Genomic DNA, 14,858 nt, shown 5'->3' with positions numbered 1-14,858 from the left:
TCAACTAGGAGCTTTATTTTACGCATTATTTTGTAATTTGTTATATATAGCAACCAGTACAGAGGACATGCTTGCGTACATGATGATGAACCCAATGGTAAAATTAAATGTTGGCCAGTTAATGATGGATATGATGCAATTTGACTGATTGCATCTTGATTGCATATTTGAGTACGCATGAATGTTCTTATTCTCATATTGGTATCCAGAGACTGGAATGTTGCAGTGTCCCATGGTATAAATGCTGTTTCTGAAGCTTTCCTACCAAGCCAAAAGTAACATTTTGATGGGTTTTTTTGGTATAAAAATGGTCAATTTTAAAACTGCTCTAGACAGGATTTTGCAGTGCCTTGCAAAAGTATTCAAGCCTTTTGCCTTTGGCAACACATCTTATTCTCTTGTATGCTTATTATTCCACCAAACACCGTAACTCCGGTGTTACCCCATACACCAAACATGAAAAACATGCAGTCTGATTGCGAAAAATGGGCTATTACTCTTCTAAGCATTCCCACTTCGTGATTTTTTGCAATTCCAAGTTTACACGTAATTTTGGCCCATTTCAAATTGAATGCAAAACTTACTTACCAAGTTGTCACAGTTGCAGTTTAAGTCTGATTTTTTGCGACCCAGTACACACTAAGCAGGTCCCCTCCCACTGACACAGAGATACACACAAGGCTCATAGCTCTCCTTTTCTGTACCAAGTGCCTAGCAACCATCCCAAATACCATAGCAACAGCCAAGCAATGCCTAGGCAACCACCCATAACACCATAGCAACTGACTAGCAACACCTTAGCAACCATCAGGAACACCATGGCAACTGTCTACCAGCACCGTAGCAACCACCTAGAACATCAAAGCAACCGCATAGCAACATCTCCAGACATCATAGTGACCACCTACCAGGACCTTAGCAGCCATAAGGAACAGCATAGCAACTACCTTGCAACCACTCAGCACCTTAGCCACCAAATAAAAAAAACCCCAGACACCATAGCAATGCCTTAGCAATGCCTTGGCAACCACCAGGAACATCATAGCAACTCTGTGCAAACACTATAGCAACTACTCCAAAAGCCAAATTAACCACCTAGCAATCACCCGGAACACCATTGTAACCACCTGCCGATGTCCTAGCGACCATTTTGTGGTTTAACACATGGCCACACGTTCGGCAACTTAGGCAAGTACATTTAAAATTTCCTCAGAAACTTGAGCTATTTCTAGTTTCAAAATGCATTTTGGTTGTTATTCCCACTTCTATGCAAAGCACCTGGAAACAAATTTGAAGAAAAGTAGGTTTAAGTATGAAATTAGTTTAGACATAGTGACAAAAGTTTATAAGACATATTACTCTGGACCACAAAATACAATCTAAATGAGTCCAGTACATATGCATGCGCAGTTTCTCTGTTGTGTGCCTTACTTTAAATTTCTTCAGTTTTGTTTTCACTTCTCTGTTTTGCATAGAACGTAGACTGAAAATGCCCAATAAACTCATTCTTAACTTAATTAGACAGCAAAATGTGCTAAATGTCAGTCACAGTCTAAATTACAAAACAGGGCTGTAAACAGATAATAGCAACATTTCCCCACTGACTGAGAAACTGTAGATTCTCTCTACTTCCCCAAATTAAATTCTGTTGTTGGGAAATCTATACCCACAGGAAGCAGTGAATCAAAATCTGAGAGTAAAATCCATAAGTGTCTCCTGAATGGTAGTCAGTGAGCTCTAAATCCTGAGAAAACTGGTCTCAGGAACATCAATTTTGTTGCCTCTCTGAACCCTTTGGCATCCTGTGGAATAAAGCAGCACAGGCCAGCCATTGGTAAACATGAAGCTGTTGTGTGCAGTTTACTGATGTTGCTTCATGGGATTTCTGAGTATTGAAGTCCTCAATACTCAAACAACCTCTGTCTCACTGCCACTTGGATCACCCACATGCGAAGCTGATCTGTGTTGGCCTTGAAAATTTGATGTTGGTCTAGTGAGCACTCTGTCTGATCCCAACTGTGTCACAACAGAGCTCCATCATGTTACATATAAACAGTCTACTCTGAATTTTATTGACAGTCCTTTTGCTGCAACCTCACTGGTGCCCTCTCCTCTAGAGATGATATTACTGATAGTCCCCCTCACTGCTGGGTCACAATTCACAGCACCAAAATGAAAATATCAGCCGTGGGTGCCTTTGATTTGAAATCAGTGGCAGTCTAACAGTTGCACAATATTTGTTTAAGGTGAAGTTTAAATCGAGTCCCCTTGAAATGACCTCCCATGACTTCTACTTCTTGTAAAACAGAGCATCTTAAATAGTGACATCATCCACTAATGGGTGAAAATGGGTGTAAATCAAAATTTCAACCAATAAAACCTTCACAAATCTTGAAACACCTATTCCTTCAAATAAAACTGTGTCTCTCCCAAGCTAATATCCTATTGGTATGCACTTGTGAATGATCCTTCCCTTCACTATGCCCCCCCAGACATCCTGTTTCAACAGGAAATACTTCAAATCAAGAAAGTAAGAGTCCATTTTATGACATCTTTAACTGCACATGCACATGAACGATAGTTTTGCTCACATTACTGTTTAAAGCTGTATTTTTCCTGTTAGCAGCTAGAAAGATCCGGTAATTTCTGCACTTCCTGTATCACTTCACACCAGCAGACAGAGTCATTCGTCTCTTGCACCTACGTTAAGTTGTTGCTGGGGTGACGTTAGCCAATAGCTAAGACAGGTTTGATAGCATCCATGGCTCTATGTTTGAACAATTGGGCTACAAAGATGTTATTTTTCATAACTGTAAGGTTAGCCGGTTAGCAGCAAAAGACAGTCGCTTGTCTTTCACTCCTGCAGAGATACTACTAGCAATGTCAAAAAGTCACCAGTCAAGCAGAAGGACGGTCACTTCAGCTGTGGAAGTTTAGTTCTTCTCTGATCTTACTCCAAAAGCGGCACCTGTATAATATTCTATTACTATAGCGCATTTATCAGTTTCCTTTCATTTCTTTATCTTTCTATCCAAAGTCCTTATGATGGGCTTCTTCTCAAACTCTGCTGTTTTCAGTAAGGCAGGAATGGGAAACTTCTAGACATCCTTCTCTGCTGTTGCCACAGGTGTTGAAGTGATACTGTTCTGCTGTGACAGTTGAAGCACGTACACAAAATTGATTGACACGCAGAGGACACACTCCTTCCCCTAACACTTCTCTGATGGGCTGGAGGGGCGAGGCTTGAAGGAAAAAGTTAAATAGGGGTTGCTCTGAATTGCTGTATTGCTCGTCAGTGAGACTGACTCATACTACACACTTACTAAGTGTGCCCCCGTTAAACTAAGCTTTGGAGTTAAATTCAAAATAATCTTAACATACTGGGGCTTTAAGTGTGTCAACCTCTAAACTAATAAGTAATCAACAAATCACAAATTATTTAGCCTATCAACAAAGTATATTATTCACAAAGCAGCAGTGTAATGTCCCTTTAGAGGCCTCATCCTTTGAACATTTTAGAGTTCAGTTTTAATAAGATTAAAGGGAAAAATCATTCTAAGATGTGCAATTTCTCCGGTTATTTGGTTAGGCCTAGACCAGACTACAGGAAATCCTAACTGATTTTGAAATCGGGAAGCAACACACACATAAGAAGAATCTTCACAGATGTTCTTCTCTCTAATCCCAAACATGCACACACTGAAGGATTAGAAAATAATGGCGCATCACAAACTATAGGATTTTATTATTATTGTTGTGCCAGAGGGCAGTTGCCACATATGAACAAGCCTTTCCTCCATGTGTACTGTACGGGTGTACAACAGCTTGTTGTGGGCTGTCATGGTCCAACTCGGAAAGGCCCTGATGAGTCTTTGAGCTATTATAAACCCTTCACATTACCCGATAATCTGGACTGAACACTGGTACCGACTAAGGAGACCAGACTTCTCCTCGGATTGTTGGGAGGGTTGAATTGGGGTTAATTTGGCCCAAAACTCCTGTAGTCTGAGCCTTTACTTGTTGAGAAAATCCGTCATGTTACAGTACGTGTAAGTGCACCATAGCAGTTCCACCGAGTCTGCTCTGGCAGTCAAAATAGTCTATTTATGTTTTGAGTGCAGTCTGCCGTTTGACCCCCACTAACAGCTCCAGTTGAAGGCTGTATGTGAACACCATTATGATTTTTTTTTTTAAGGTGAGATAGGGCAGAGTGAACCTGGGAATCTGAATGTCAGCTAGACAAAAAGCTTTCACAGATTGGCAACCTCCAAAAAAACACAGAAGTGGAATGTGCTAGAATCCAGATTGATTGTTAGACATTCAGCTCAACATTTGATGTTTGATGAATCTGTCTATCTATCTATCTATCTATCTATCTATCTATCTATCTATCTATCTATCTATCTATCTATCTATCTATCTATCTATCTCTGTTTGTCTGTCTGTCTATCTATCTAGACTGATAGACATAAAAATATGTAGATGGAGTTAATAAATAGAGACATAGACACTCATTCGCTCTCATGCTCACTCTAACCTTTGCTCAGATTCAGTACAAGGCTGTTTAATTTTTCAGATCCAAGAGTATTTCAGAATCATTCTTAACTCTTCCACCCACTCAGGTGTGTCCTCGGCTGTCACAAAAAGCAGCACAGCTCTTCCATAATTAATGGTATTCTCTAAAAATGTGTCAGAATTTGGGGGTGCAGAGGGCTAGAAATGTAAATTCAAAAGGTCAAAAAATCAGTCAGAGGTACATACAGGTGACGAGACAAGAGTGTTCTGAGAGGAATAATTATCAGTTGTTAGCACCTCCAACCATTTTGTGGTAATGAAATGAATAGCCACAGGCTGCAGTTTGCCAGCAGGAGACTTAATAATTACTGTACTGGCTCGAATATAAGACAACCATGATTATATTTTTATATAAAGAAAGTCTTTTCATTTGTCAAAAATTAAAAAATGAAGAAAGGTAGGCATTTTTAGATCAGTCAGAAACAATCCAGACAGTACATTAACATGAAACATGTAGTGTAATAGACTGGTATGCAACATTCTTCAAATCTGAATGAGAAAAAAGAAACACAGCCCAGATTGTATAAAAGAGAGACAAAAAGAAAAGAAAATAGAAATAAATGGACTTCTTGAAACCTGACTTTTTGGCTACAAGCAATTTGGCAATTTGACACAACTTGGCCCCTCAGCTTCTTGGCATTTTTTTTTTTTTTAGACTGTTCTTCACAGAGGTTCATTGCGTCGCTGTGTTAATTCTCGACATCATCACTGTCGCGTTCTACCGGCTCCTCCCACAGAACATCATCCTCACCGCTGATGCTAACTAGCACCTCGGCACCACCTGCTGTTTTGAATGCATAAAGTTCGCCGATATGGAATGAGCTCATTTTGTCAGATGTAATTTCCAGATAAAAATATCATTATTTGGGCCAGTATGGTACTAGCTTTACAGGAAAGGAATTCAAGAGTGCTTGAAGGGCAACTAATGGCCATATTTTAAATTTTTGATATTATTCAGAGGGTAATGGTGTGCACCTTCATCAGAAACATGCAGCAGAACTACTAGTTGTCATTGCTGTATGAAGCGCTCATTGTCTTCCAGTGGTGGAGTAAATTAATTATTATATTAAATGAATTAAACTAAATTTGTAATCCAATAAACACTCTCATATTACCAATAAATACAACAAAGGAAAACAATTCCATAGCCTCCCTTGAGTTTTTCTTTGTCTTTGTAAGATTTTCTGTCCATCTCTGGCACACAGCAAAAACAAATGTAGTTGTTTTTGGTGGTAGCCTCCTTGGTGGAGTTTTCTTTGTTTTGAAATGTGTGATGTTTGATGCATGTCTTGTCTTACAGCTCTTGTCTCCCAGTAATGTAGCTGTCTACGGGGGCATGTGTGCCCTCGCCACCTTTGACAGACAGGAGCTACAAAGGAATGTCATCTCCAGCAGGTCTGTGTGTGTGTGTGTGTGTGTGTGTGTGTGTGTGTGTGTGTGTGCATATAGGTACCTTATAGCCTCAGTTATTAGCCCTACACTTTTATTTGCTCCAATTATCAAAAGTAACCTGCCTCTATTGGGGACCTTCCATTTTTATTTTTGCACAAAATTCTTAGCCAATTCTAGAAAAAAAGCAATCAAAATACTTTACTGGAAAATTAGGATATTGGACCACAGATCATATTTCTACCTCCGCCAATGGAGTTGGACGCCATTCCGTCTGTTTGTTTGTTAGCAGGTTAATTGGAGCTCGATAGGGATCAGATTGAGAATTATAAAGTCTAAAACATATTGGTACCTCAGCCAGTGTTGTGATTCTGATGGGACAGGACGGGAAAACCCACAGCTGCTGCTCAGAGGAAGGTGCTTTTCATTGGCAGAAGAGGTGGAAAAGCCGCTCCATAATTTTGATTTGAATGTTTAGTGTAACCCAGCTCCTAATAGAAACCAGTGTTTATTTGTCAAAACATGTAGCCACACTCTGCCAATAAAAGGGAATTGGCACTCAGCTTTTAATTGAGGCTTACGGTATTTGCTGTTTTCTTGCAGGTTTATGTATTGTGTGTCTACTGGCTTAACATTTATACAGGGCTGATAGCATTCCGGCGTACCGGCATGACTGCGAAAAAAAAAAAAGGCCTACTAGCCAATCAGAAGTAGGGCCGGGGCGGGACTTGGGTGTTGACAATCAGGCGCTCCATGTGCCGTTGAAAGTGAGCCTCGTTAGCCTACAGTGATGGACTGCAACCCACAGGATGGACCGCAGGTTCATGAAGCCCGGGGAAGACAGCAAAGATGTCGATAAGGGCGTTAAGAATAAATGACGCTGGGCTTGGATAGAGGAGAATGGGAGCAATGTGGAAATAGATAGTTACAAGATAGTTAATAGGGTTATTTTCAAATAATGTACATATGTTATATGATGACATTTGTCGCATACATATCAACCCACCCCATATCAGCAGAAGAAAGTTCAGGCTCAGGATTTTTTTCCACTGTCAGCCCTGTTTATATTCTCACATTTGTTTATTCTGGAATCTCACTGTGTGTATGCCATGCTGATTACATTTCCTCCTCCTGCTTTCTCTTCCAGCTCCTTTAAATTATTCCTAGAGCTGGAGCCCCAGGTCCGCGACATCATCTTTAAGTTTTATGAATCAAAGTATGCTTCTTGCCTCAAAATGCTGGATGAAATCAAGGTATAGTTTAAATCAGTACAGCTGAAAGCACCACACTAAACAGAATCTTCTCATTGAATACAATGTGAATGGATGATACGATTTCCTCCAGCAGTACATAACCCCATATAGTTTAATAGAGTTTCTGAAGCATTTTAGCTAGACCAGAAAATGAGCATATGAACTGACAGCTTCCATGTTGCCATGTGTTGGGCCTGGCAGGATAACCTGTTGTTGGACATGTACCTGGCTCCTCATGTGCGGACCCTCTACACTCAGATCAGAAACAGAGCGCTCATACAGGTAATACATGCTTTGATTTGATTTATTTGGTGGTTGTTAATTTTTTGAACAAATATTTGTGATCATTTTCTTGTATTTTTTGCGTAATTTCATGTAAATATATATTTATAATAATTATAAATTGATAATTATATTTTTGTAGTTTATTCACAAATTTTGAGTCATTTTGTTGTAACTTTTTACTAATTTCATGCTCATTGCCTTATATCCATGTATTTGAAAGAAATCAAGTGAATTTCCTCAGGTTTCTAACAAATGCCTATGAAAGATGAAAGGCATCTGAAGCTTTTACAAGCATTAAAACACAAAAATTCTGACACTGATCCAGCATCACTGATCTGACCTTTAAATATATAATTTTAATAATTATAAATATAATTTTTTGTAATTTAAAAAAAATATTTGTTTGCAAATTGTCTGGGCTTTTTGTTGCTTCATTTCAGGTAATTTACTTTTTGTTTTCTTTTTTCTGGTGTCTTAATCACCTTTTTTCCCGTGGATTTGAATGAAATCATGTGAATTTGCTCAGGTTTCAACACTGACATGCTATCAGCAGCAGCATGCGTCTTGGGGTAAAGACTGTATGAAACACACTGCATCTGTCTGCATACATATTTTAGTTTCCCTCATACTTTGCATTTTTAAAAAACTGGATCAGGTCCAGTTAGTCCCTCTGACTTGATTGATATGATACAGTTAGATAGACCATCTGTTGTGCAGTTGATCAATACGACACTGCTTATACACTGGATGCTCTCAACTTGAATTGATTGTAATGAGACATATTGATCGATTCCAGATGACTATCGATGGTGTCAGTGGTTTTAGTGCCCATGAGGGTGTGAATTCTGTTTGAGAGACATGGCAATAATATAATGCAAATCTAGGGGCGCCCAGATCAAGGCTTAGTCCTTATCGCAGCCGCCTGAGTTCAAATGTGGCCCGGACCATTTGTTGCATGTCAGCTCCTCGCTCTTCCCTGCTTTTCCTGTCTCTCTCTGCCGTCTCTATCAAATGAAACAGAAATGTCATGAAAAAAATCCTAAAAAAAAAAAAAAAAAAAAAAAAGGAATGCAAATCTGTTGCTGAATATTTATACAGTTTTGAAAATATTGAAATGTCAAGGTGTTGACTTTGGGCAGATTCAGTCAAAACGACACTGAATGAATAATGAATGAATAATTAGAGCACACTCTTACAGGTTTTGTTGACACTTTGTAAATTTAATTCTATGTTTATTATTGAGGTTGTCGTTTGCAGAGGTCTTGTGCTGGACTGCATTATACTGAGAGGTGTTTCTAATTTTTTGTCCTCCTTATTTATATACATGAGAGAGTATTAGAAATACCTCTCAGGAAAATGCTGTCCAGTCCAACAGTAGCACTAACTATGAGCTCAATGTCAAACATAGAAGTGAATGAACACCTCTATTACTGTGACAACAAGAAAAGCTGAGCAATATAGGCAGCAGAAAAGGAAACTTTATGGCAGAACAGTTAAATTGAATTGTATTAGATTGTGCAGGTGAACCTACTGCAGTGGCCACAGCGTGTACTGCTCACTTGTATTGCCAAGTGAGCAGGTTTTACTACAACACTACAAACATACCTCATTCAGTCATTGCCCCTTACAGATAAGCGGTTCGGAAAATGAATAAAAGAATGAACGAACTGTGAACATCAGACAGTCCAGTGTTCAGTCCAAGAGATGATCGTTTATTGGTAATTTATTACATCACATGGAATATGGTTACACTAAGGTTAGGATTTCTTACCTACAATGTAACAGGTCATGCATCATCAACCTATGATTGGGCTTGCAAACCAGGAGGTAACATGTTTACACCTCTGTCAATCACAGCCCACCCAGATGGTAGTGGGATTTTTAGTCAGTAAATACAGCTACACCATCATCAACTTGTTTTGGATTAAAGGGATAGTTCACCTATGTTGAAAAATGTGATATAATTTCTCTTCCTCCTAGCTGTTCTGCAGGACACTAGTGGTGCTGTCTTCTTCTCATTGTTAGTGAGTGCTGGATGCTAGCTCCAAATGCTAACTGTTAGCCTCCTGCCATTGAGGTGGACTTCCCCCCAGCTAACATTCTGAAAAATAAACACACTTAAAATAGCACCACTACTGTCCTACATAACAGCTAAGGGGCAAGAGAAATAATATCACATTTTTCAAAATGGGAGAACTATCCCCATGACCTTTTAGCTCCACTGTGGTCAGATTGTTGTGTTCATATAGGCAGGGCTCCTCATCACTGTGTTGCCTTACCCAAACTGGTGCTAAACTAAATCAATATCAGGCACTTTAGTAGACCTCGAGCCTGACTGCCTTTCTAGGCCAGATCAATATGTGATATTAGAGACAAGATGACATCCAAACAATATAGAGCTCTAAAGCAACACTGATAGGTTCCGCTGATGAGGAAAGTGATGTGTCGGTACCTTAAAGAGCCATTATGAAACTGTTACTCAATCTGACAGTCTCAAGGGAACACAGGCTGGCCCCATCAACCCCCTGTTGACCTTCGGTAATTTAACTTTGCTGTCATGATTACAGCATTTTTCAGGTACAGTTGTTTATCACTTTTACTTGAAACCCATAAATAGGCTTTGCTCAGTATTACCGTATAATTGTGCACACTATAATCAGCTTGATTGGTGGATCACTTTAGTCTGACTGTCAGCATATGGATTCAAAATGTTAAATTGTTTCGATGAGTTCACATTGCTAATAAGTTAGTATTGAAAACCCCAACTATTAATGCAACAATTCTCCCAGCATCATTTTTGAGAAGTTTTTTTCCTGCTGTCGGTCAGTCTCGAGTGATTTTGCATGTTTAGCATCTCAGGTCTACAAACCGTATAAAAACATTTCTGCTAATCTCGTCCCAAAGCAAGCAGTCATATTCTAGAACTGTGGTATCATTTTTTCCTACCTTTTATCCAGCTGTCGGCTTCGGTCCATTCCACTGTGATATGAAAATGAATTTCAAACTTTCTTCACACCAGTATTCCATCGCTGTAATAAAATCGTCCACATTAGTCTTCCTAAAAGCAGCAAGTTGTGTTCTGAGTGAAACCCTCCGTCCAGTGGAACATAGCCCCTGTTGAAACATTTGCTTTCCACAGCATTAACTTTTCTGTAGTTTATGAATGTTGAGGACTTTGTTAATCACAGAAACAGATCATTATGCGGTGGCTGTTGCAACCAAAAATTCAATTTCAAATTGAGAAATTTGGATTGTACAATATGAAATCTTTAGTACCCCCACTGTTTTTCAAACTGGTTTGTTGACATAAATGGGCCAGGCATTCAAAATCACTGGTATTGTCCTTAAAGGTTGTAGAGAACTGGCATTTCCCAGGTGTAGCGATTGTTCGTGAAACTTGAAGGAAAGAGGAAACAAGAAGATGTGATTGGCTGTGTCCACAAAAAAGTCCAGCCGCTCCACAGACTCCATATCTTAACACACTAGTGTCCACTGATGAAGAGTTTTTCACAGAAGCTCTATGTATTCTTATTTTTTGAAGCCAGTGTCTTAGAGTCAGTTGAAAGTTCTTCATTTTACAGCTCAACAGATATATGGATTTTAGTGTCAGAAATATTGGTGACATGTGTGTGTTTGTGTGTTTGTGTGTGTGTGTTTGCAGTATTTCAGCCCCTACGTGTCAGCAGACATGACTAAAATGGCGCAGGCCTTCAACACCACTGTGGGTGCCCTGGAGGATGAGCTCACACAGCTCATACTCGAAGGCCTCATCAATGCACGCATCGACTCTCACAGCAAGGTAATACACACACACACACACACACACACGCACACACACCGATCACTGATGGCTTAACTTAATCAACCGTCGCAGCAAGGCAGTGAACACATTCAGCAGCCACATACACATACATGCCCACGCACAGCTGGAGCACCAGATCACACACAGCGACACACACAAAAAGATAGTAGACAAACACACAGTCAGACACACACCCACACACACACTGTGATCATTTTGCAGTCCCTTCTCCTCCAGTGCAGTTAAAATAAACCACAGGGGTAGAATAACACATTTTGCTCATGGTTTGTTTGACTCAGGTTCCAGTGTTAATGGTGTGATATCGCCACAATTAGTTGAACCGCTACACATTAGCCGTCATTGACACAACTAATGTGCATTTTGTTTTCTGTTATGAAAATTAATTTAAATTCAGAAAACATTGCAAAATATGGACTCATACTGAGATCATATGTGATTTTTTAGAATCTGCTGTTTAGACGTTCACTGTGTCTAACAAGGCTTTAAAGGGATAGTTCTCCCAATTTGAAAAATTTGATAGTTTCACTTTTTCTTAGATGTTATGTAGGACCAGTGTCTCCACTATAGAACATTTTAAATTATTAATTATTATTATGTCTATTATTATGTCTGCTCTCTCTCCACTTTGAGAATGAGCAGCTGGAACAGTGACAAGGTGTCAGTCACTTGCGAAGTCATGACAACTAAATAAGCAAGACTAGACCAGAACCAAGCATACGGCTCGACTGTTTATGGAACACTAGAGGGCTTTTATTTTGAACGATGGATACTGGAGGAGGCGACACTCAGTCAGTGACTATGTTGTTTAGGCCAACAACGCAAGTGTTTACTCCTCAGGCAGAGTGACAAACAGGGTGGAGGATAGGATTACGTTGCCCAAGAACAAGAAAAAAGATAGATTTAACTAGCTAACATAAAGTTTGATAGATTTATATGCGCGTGCCATGCAAATGTTCATTTAAATCCCCTTAAGCAGTTATGCTTATCCCTTTAAGCACTTATGCTCATTTATTTCAATCCTTTAAGCACTTATGCGAATGTTTATTTTAATCCCTTTAAGCACTTACTGTATTTTGTATTACTGTATTTTGTACTAAGTGCTTAAAGGGATAGCTGACTGTCACAGCCCGGCTCTTAGGCTGGAACAAAAATGGGAGACTAGACGAGTTTTGCGGAAGTAAAAGAATATTTATTTACATAAATTAACCATAAAGAACTGAGATAAAACATGAAAGTCAGTCGTGTAGTCGTGTTTTTTGTTTTTTTTGTTTTTCAAAATGGGTGAACTATCCCTTTTAGCACTTAGTACAAAATGTCAGTCAGCACAGAATACACAACGTAATATACAATGTAGTGAAGGAAATCAAAAAATCACAATGGTTTCAGCCTGGATTCACCTCATCAGTGCATTCTAAAGAGAGAAAGTGCCAATAATGTTTTATATTCAGTGTGTTCTAAATCTGCTTTTGAAAGCTGAGATAAGTGCTTTAGGTTTATTTAACAGATTCCACAAGTTGACCAAAAACAGGACAGTTTCTTTTGTAAAGTTAAATATTTTAATAGAAAAGAAATTTCTACAAAAATCTTGCTCTTGCAGGTGTTACATCTTTAACAAGGTCAATGAATCTTCGAAGTCAAAAAATGAAGCTCAGGCGAGTCTGACAAATTGTCCCTTATTAAGAGCACATGGCCTCAGATCTTTTTGAGCTTAGTATGCTAATGTATTTGTGATCTGTTTGGCCCGCTGTCTGGTGTGGTATTTGCATTTGGTTAATTTCCTGACAGACGGGACAATGACTGAAGCGTCTCCTTGGTGGCATCGTAGACTGAATCATATCAGAGGTGTCAAACATGGTGTACTTGCAAAGCTCATAAGGTTCTCTTTGTCTCCACACCCCTGTTGCTGCTTGCTTGGCATGATGGAAAAGCTAAATACTGCCATACCATGACTCAGTTCAAACTGGACAGAACATTGATTACTTCACTTTCCTGCTGCTGGCGCCACATTGAAGCCCGGCATACCAGGATAGTGACCCTAAAACCTGACTAATGATGGGCTTGATGTCTGATTTCACCCTCTGACATTCAGGCTTTGAAAATGAAAACAACGATAGACAATTCTGTAGCTCTTTATGGCTTAAACCAAGGAAACTGAGTGTGATTAATTTTGGAAACCACTTTTCAGCTCCATTATGTGTACTATCATGGTTTCGTGCTCCACCAGAAAATCATCCCTGTCATAATCACCCCTTCTATTCAGTAATTTTTCCCTTTATTCTATAGAGTCATTTTTTTTTATCATTTATTTTATCGTTGATTTTCCAGGGCAAGTTGCCTGACCTCTGTTTTGTTTTGCTGTTTTTCTCTGCTGTTCTTACCTGCCCAGTACAGCTGTCTAAGGGCTGATTAGACAAGGTGTGTTTTTAGCAGCAGAGGGAGGCTTTCTTTGTTGGTAGCTTTTTGTCCTGAGTTTTTAGTGTTTGTAATGCATGCATCTTAGGCTGCGTTCAGACATCCAACAAAAAGTCTCCAATGGGACACAGATCGGACTTTTTTATGTCACTGTGAGCAGAAGAGAAACACACTGAATGTGACACTTTCATCACTTTCATATGTATTCCTAAATCAAATTTGTGTCTGATTCCTGGTGTGTGAACACGCACGTCAGAGTCGATGTGTTTTTTTGTTGCTGTCGCCACTGAGCACACTCATATCACTGTCAGAGCGTCATTATTCACTCAGTGTCAGCAGAGTGATGGGTCAAAACAAAATATGGATAAGAGCAGCAACAATAGAGGTGGCAAAGTTTTAGATACATGGAAAAGAGCTTCAGTCAAAGCCGTTTTCTTCCCTCTTGCCTTCAGCCTGAACAGCCGACAGACTGCAGGAATGTAAGAACTGAATGCCTACACCACTGTCATTGGACTTATGCCAATGACATTTTTGTTGTTCAGCAGCATTCTTATTGTAAACGTTGTAAAATATTAATTTGAACAAGGCAGACAGAAAATCAGAATTGGGTCACTTTCAGCGGCCGTGTGAATGTAGCCTTCATCTAGCTAGCACAGTAAACAGAAGCTGGTTGACTGACAGACAGCTGATCATCAGCAGGTTGCTCTCCTTTGTAGCAGTGTAACCTGGCTTTCGTCATTAGGGTTGGGTATTGTTTGGATTCTTTTGCATTCTGTTTGCAATTCTTGTTTGTATCAAGTCCTGGTTATGATTCTTTTCATATTATTTGAGTAAAAACAAACCAAAAAAATGTAATTACGATTGAAAGCAAAACCTGTCTAGTTCTGTGGTCCTCTCTGAAACGTTATATGAACAAATCACCTAACTACAGTTAGATGCTATCATATAGAATCCCTATCATATTTGCAAACACAAAAATACAGAATTATACCATATCATGGTGGTTGTTAACAAAACTCATATCAGTACATACACTGTACATATTCCCCACCTAAATGAAGGAGATTCAACTGTTTTTAAAAGGAATGTAATATCTTCAGCATAAAACATCTTTTGATCAA

At 39.2% G+C, this 14,858-nt stretch overlaps 1 protein-coding gene across 1 annotated transcript in view; it reads left to right on the top strand.

The window, feature by feature from the left end:
- LOC115378015 (COP9 signalosome complex subunit 1-like) overlaps window positions 1–14,858 on the top strand; it is a 40,989-nt gene that overhangs the window by 12,749 nt on the left and 13,382 nt on the right. Inside the window, exons 9-12 of the mRNA XM_030078126.1 lie at window positions 5,876–5,970; window positions 7,112–7,217; window positions 7,419–7,499; window positions 11,164–11,301. Of these exons, the coding sequence (XP_029933986.1) occupies window positions 5,876–5,970; window positions 7,112–7,217; window positions 7,419–7,499; window positions 11,164–11,301 (420 nt within the window). The remainder of the gene's footprint in view (window positions 1–5,875; window positions 5,971–7,111; window positions 7,218–7,418; window positions 7,500–11,163; window positions 11,302–14,858) is intronic.

Source organism: Myripristis murdjan, chromosome 19, assembly GCF_902150065.1.
Source record: "Myripristis murdjan chromosome 19, fMyrMur1.1, whole genome shotgun sequence".
In the NCBI taxonomy this organism is placed as follows: domain Eukaryota; kingdom Metazoa; phylum Chordata; class Actinopteri; order Holocentriformes; family Holocentridae; genus Myripristis; species Myripristis murdjan.
Note: the sequence above shows the minus strand (reverse complement) of the source record. Positions and strands in the feature narration are given on the sequence as shown.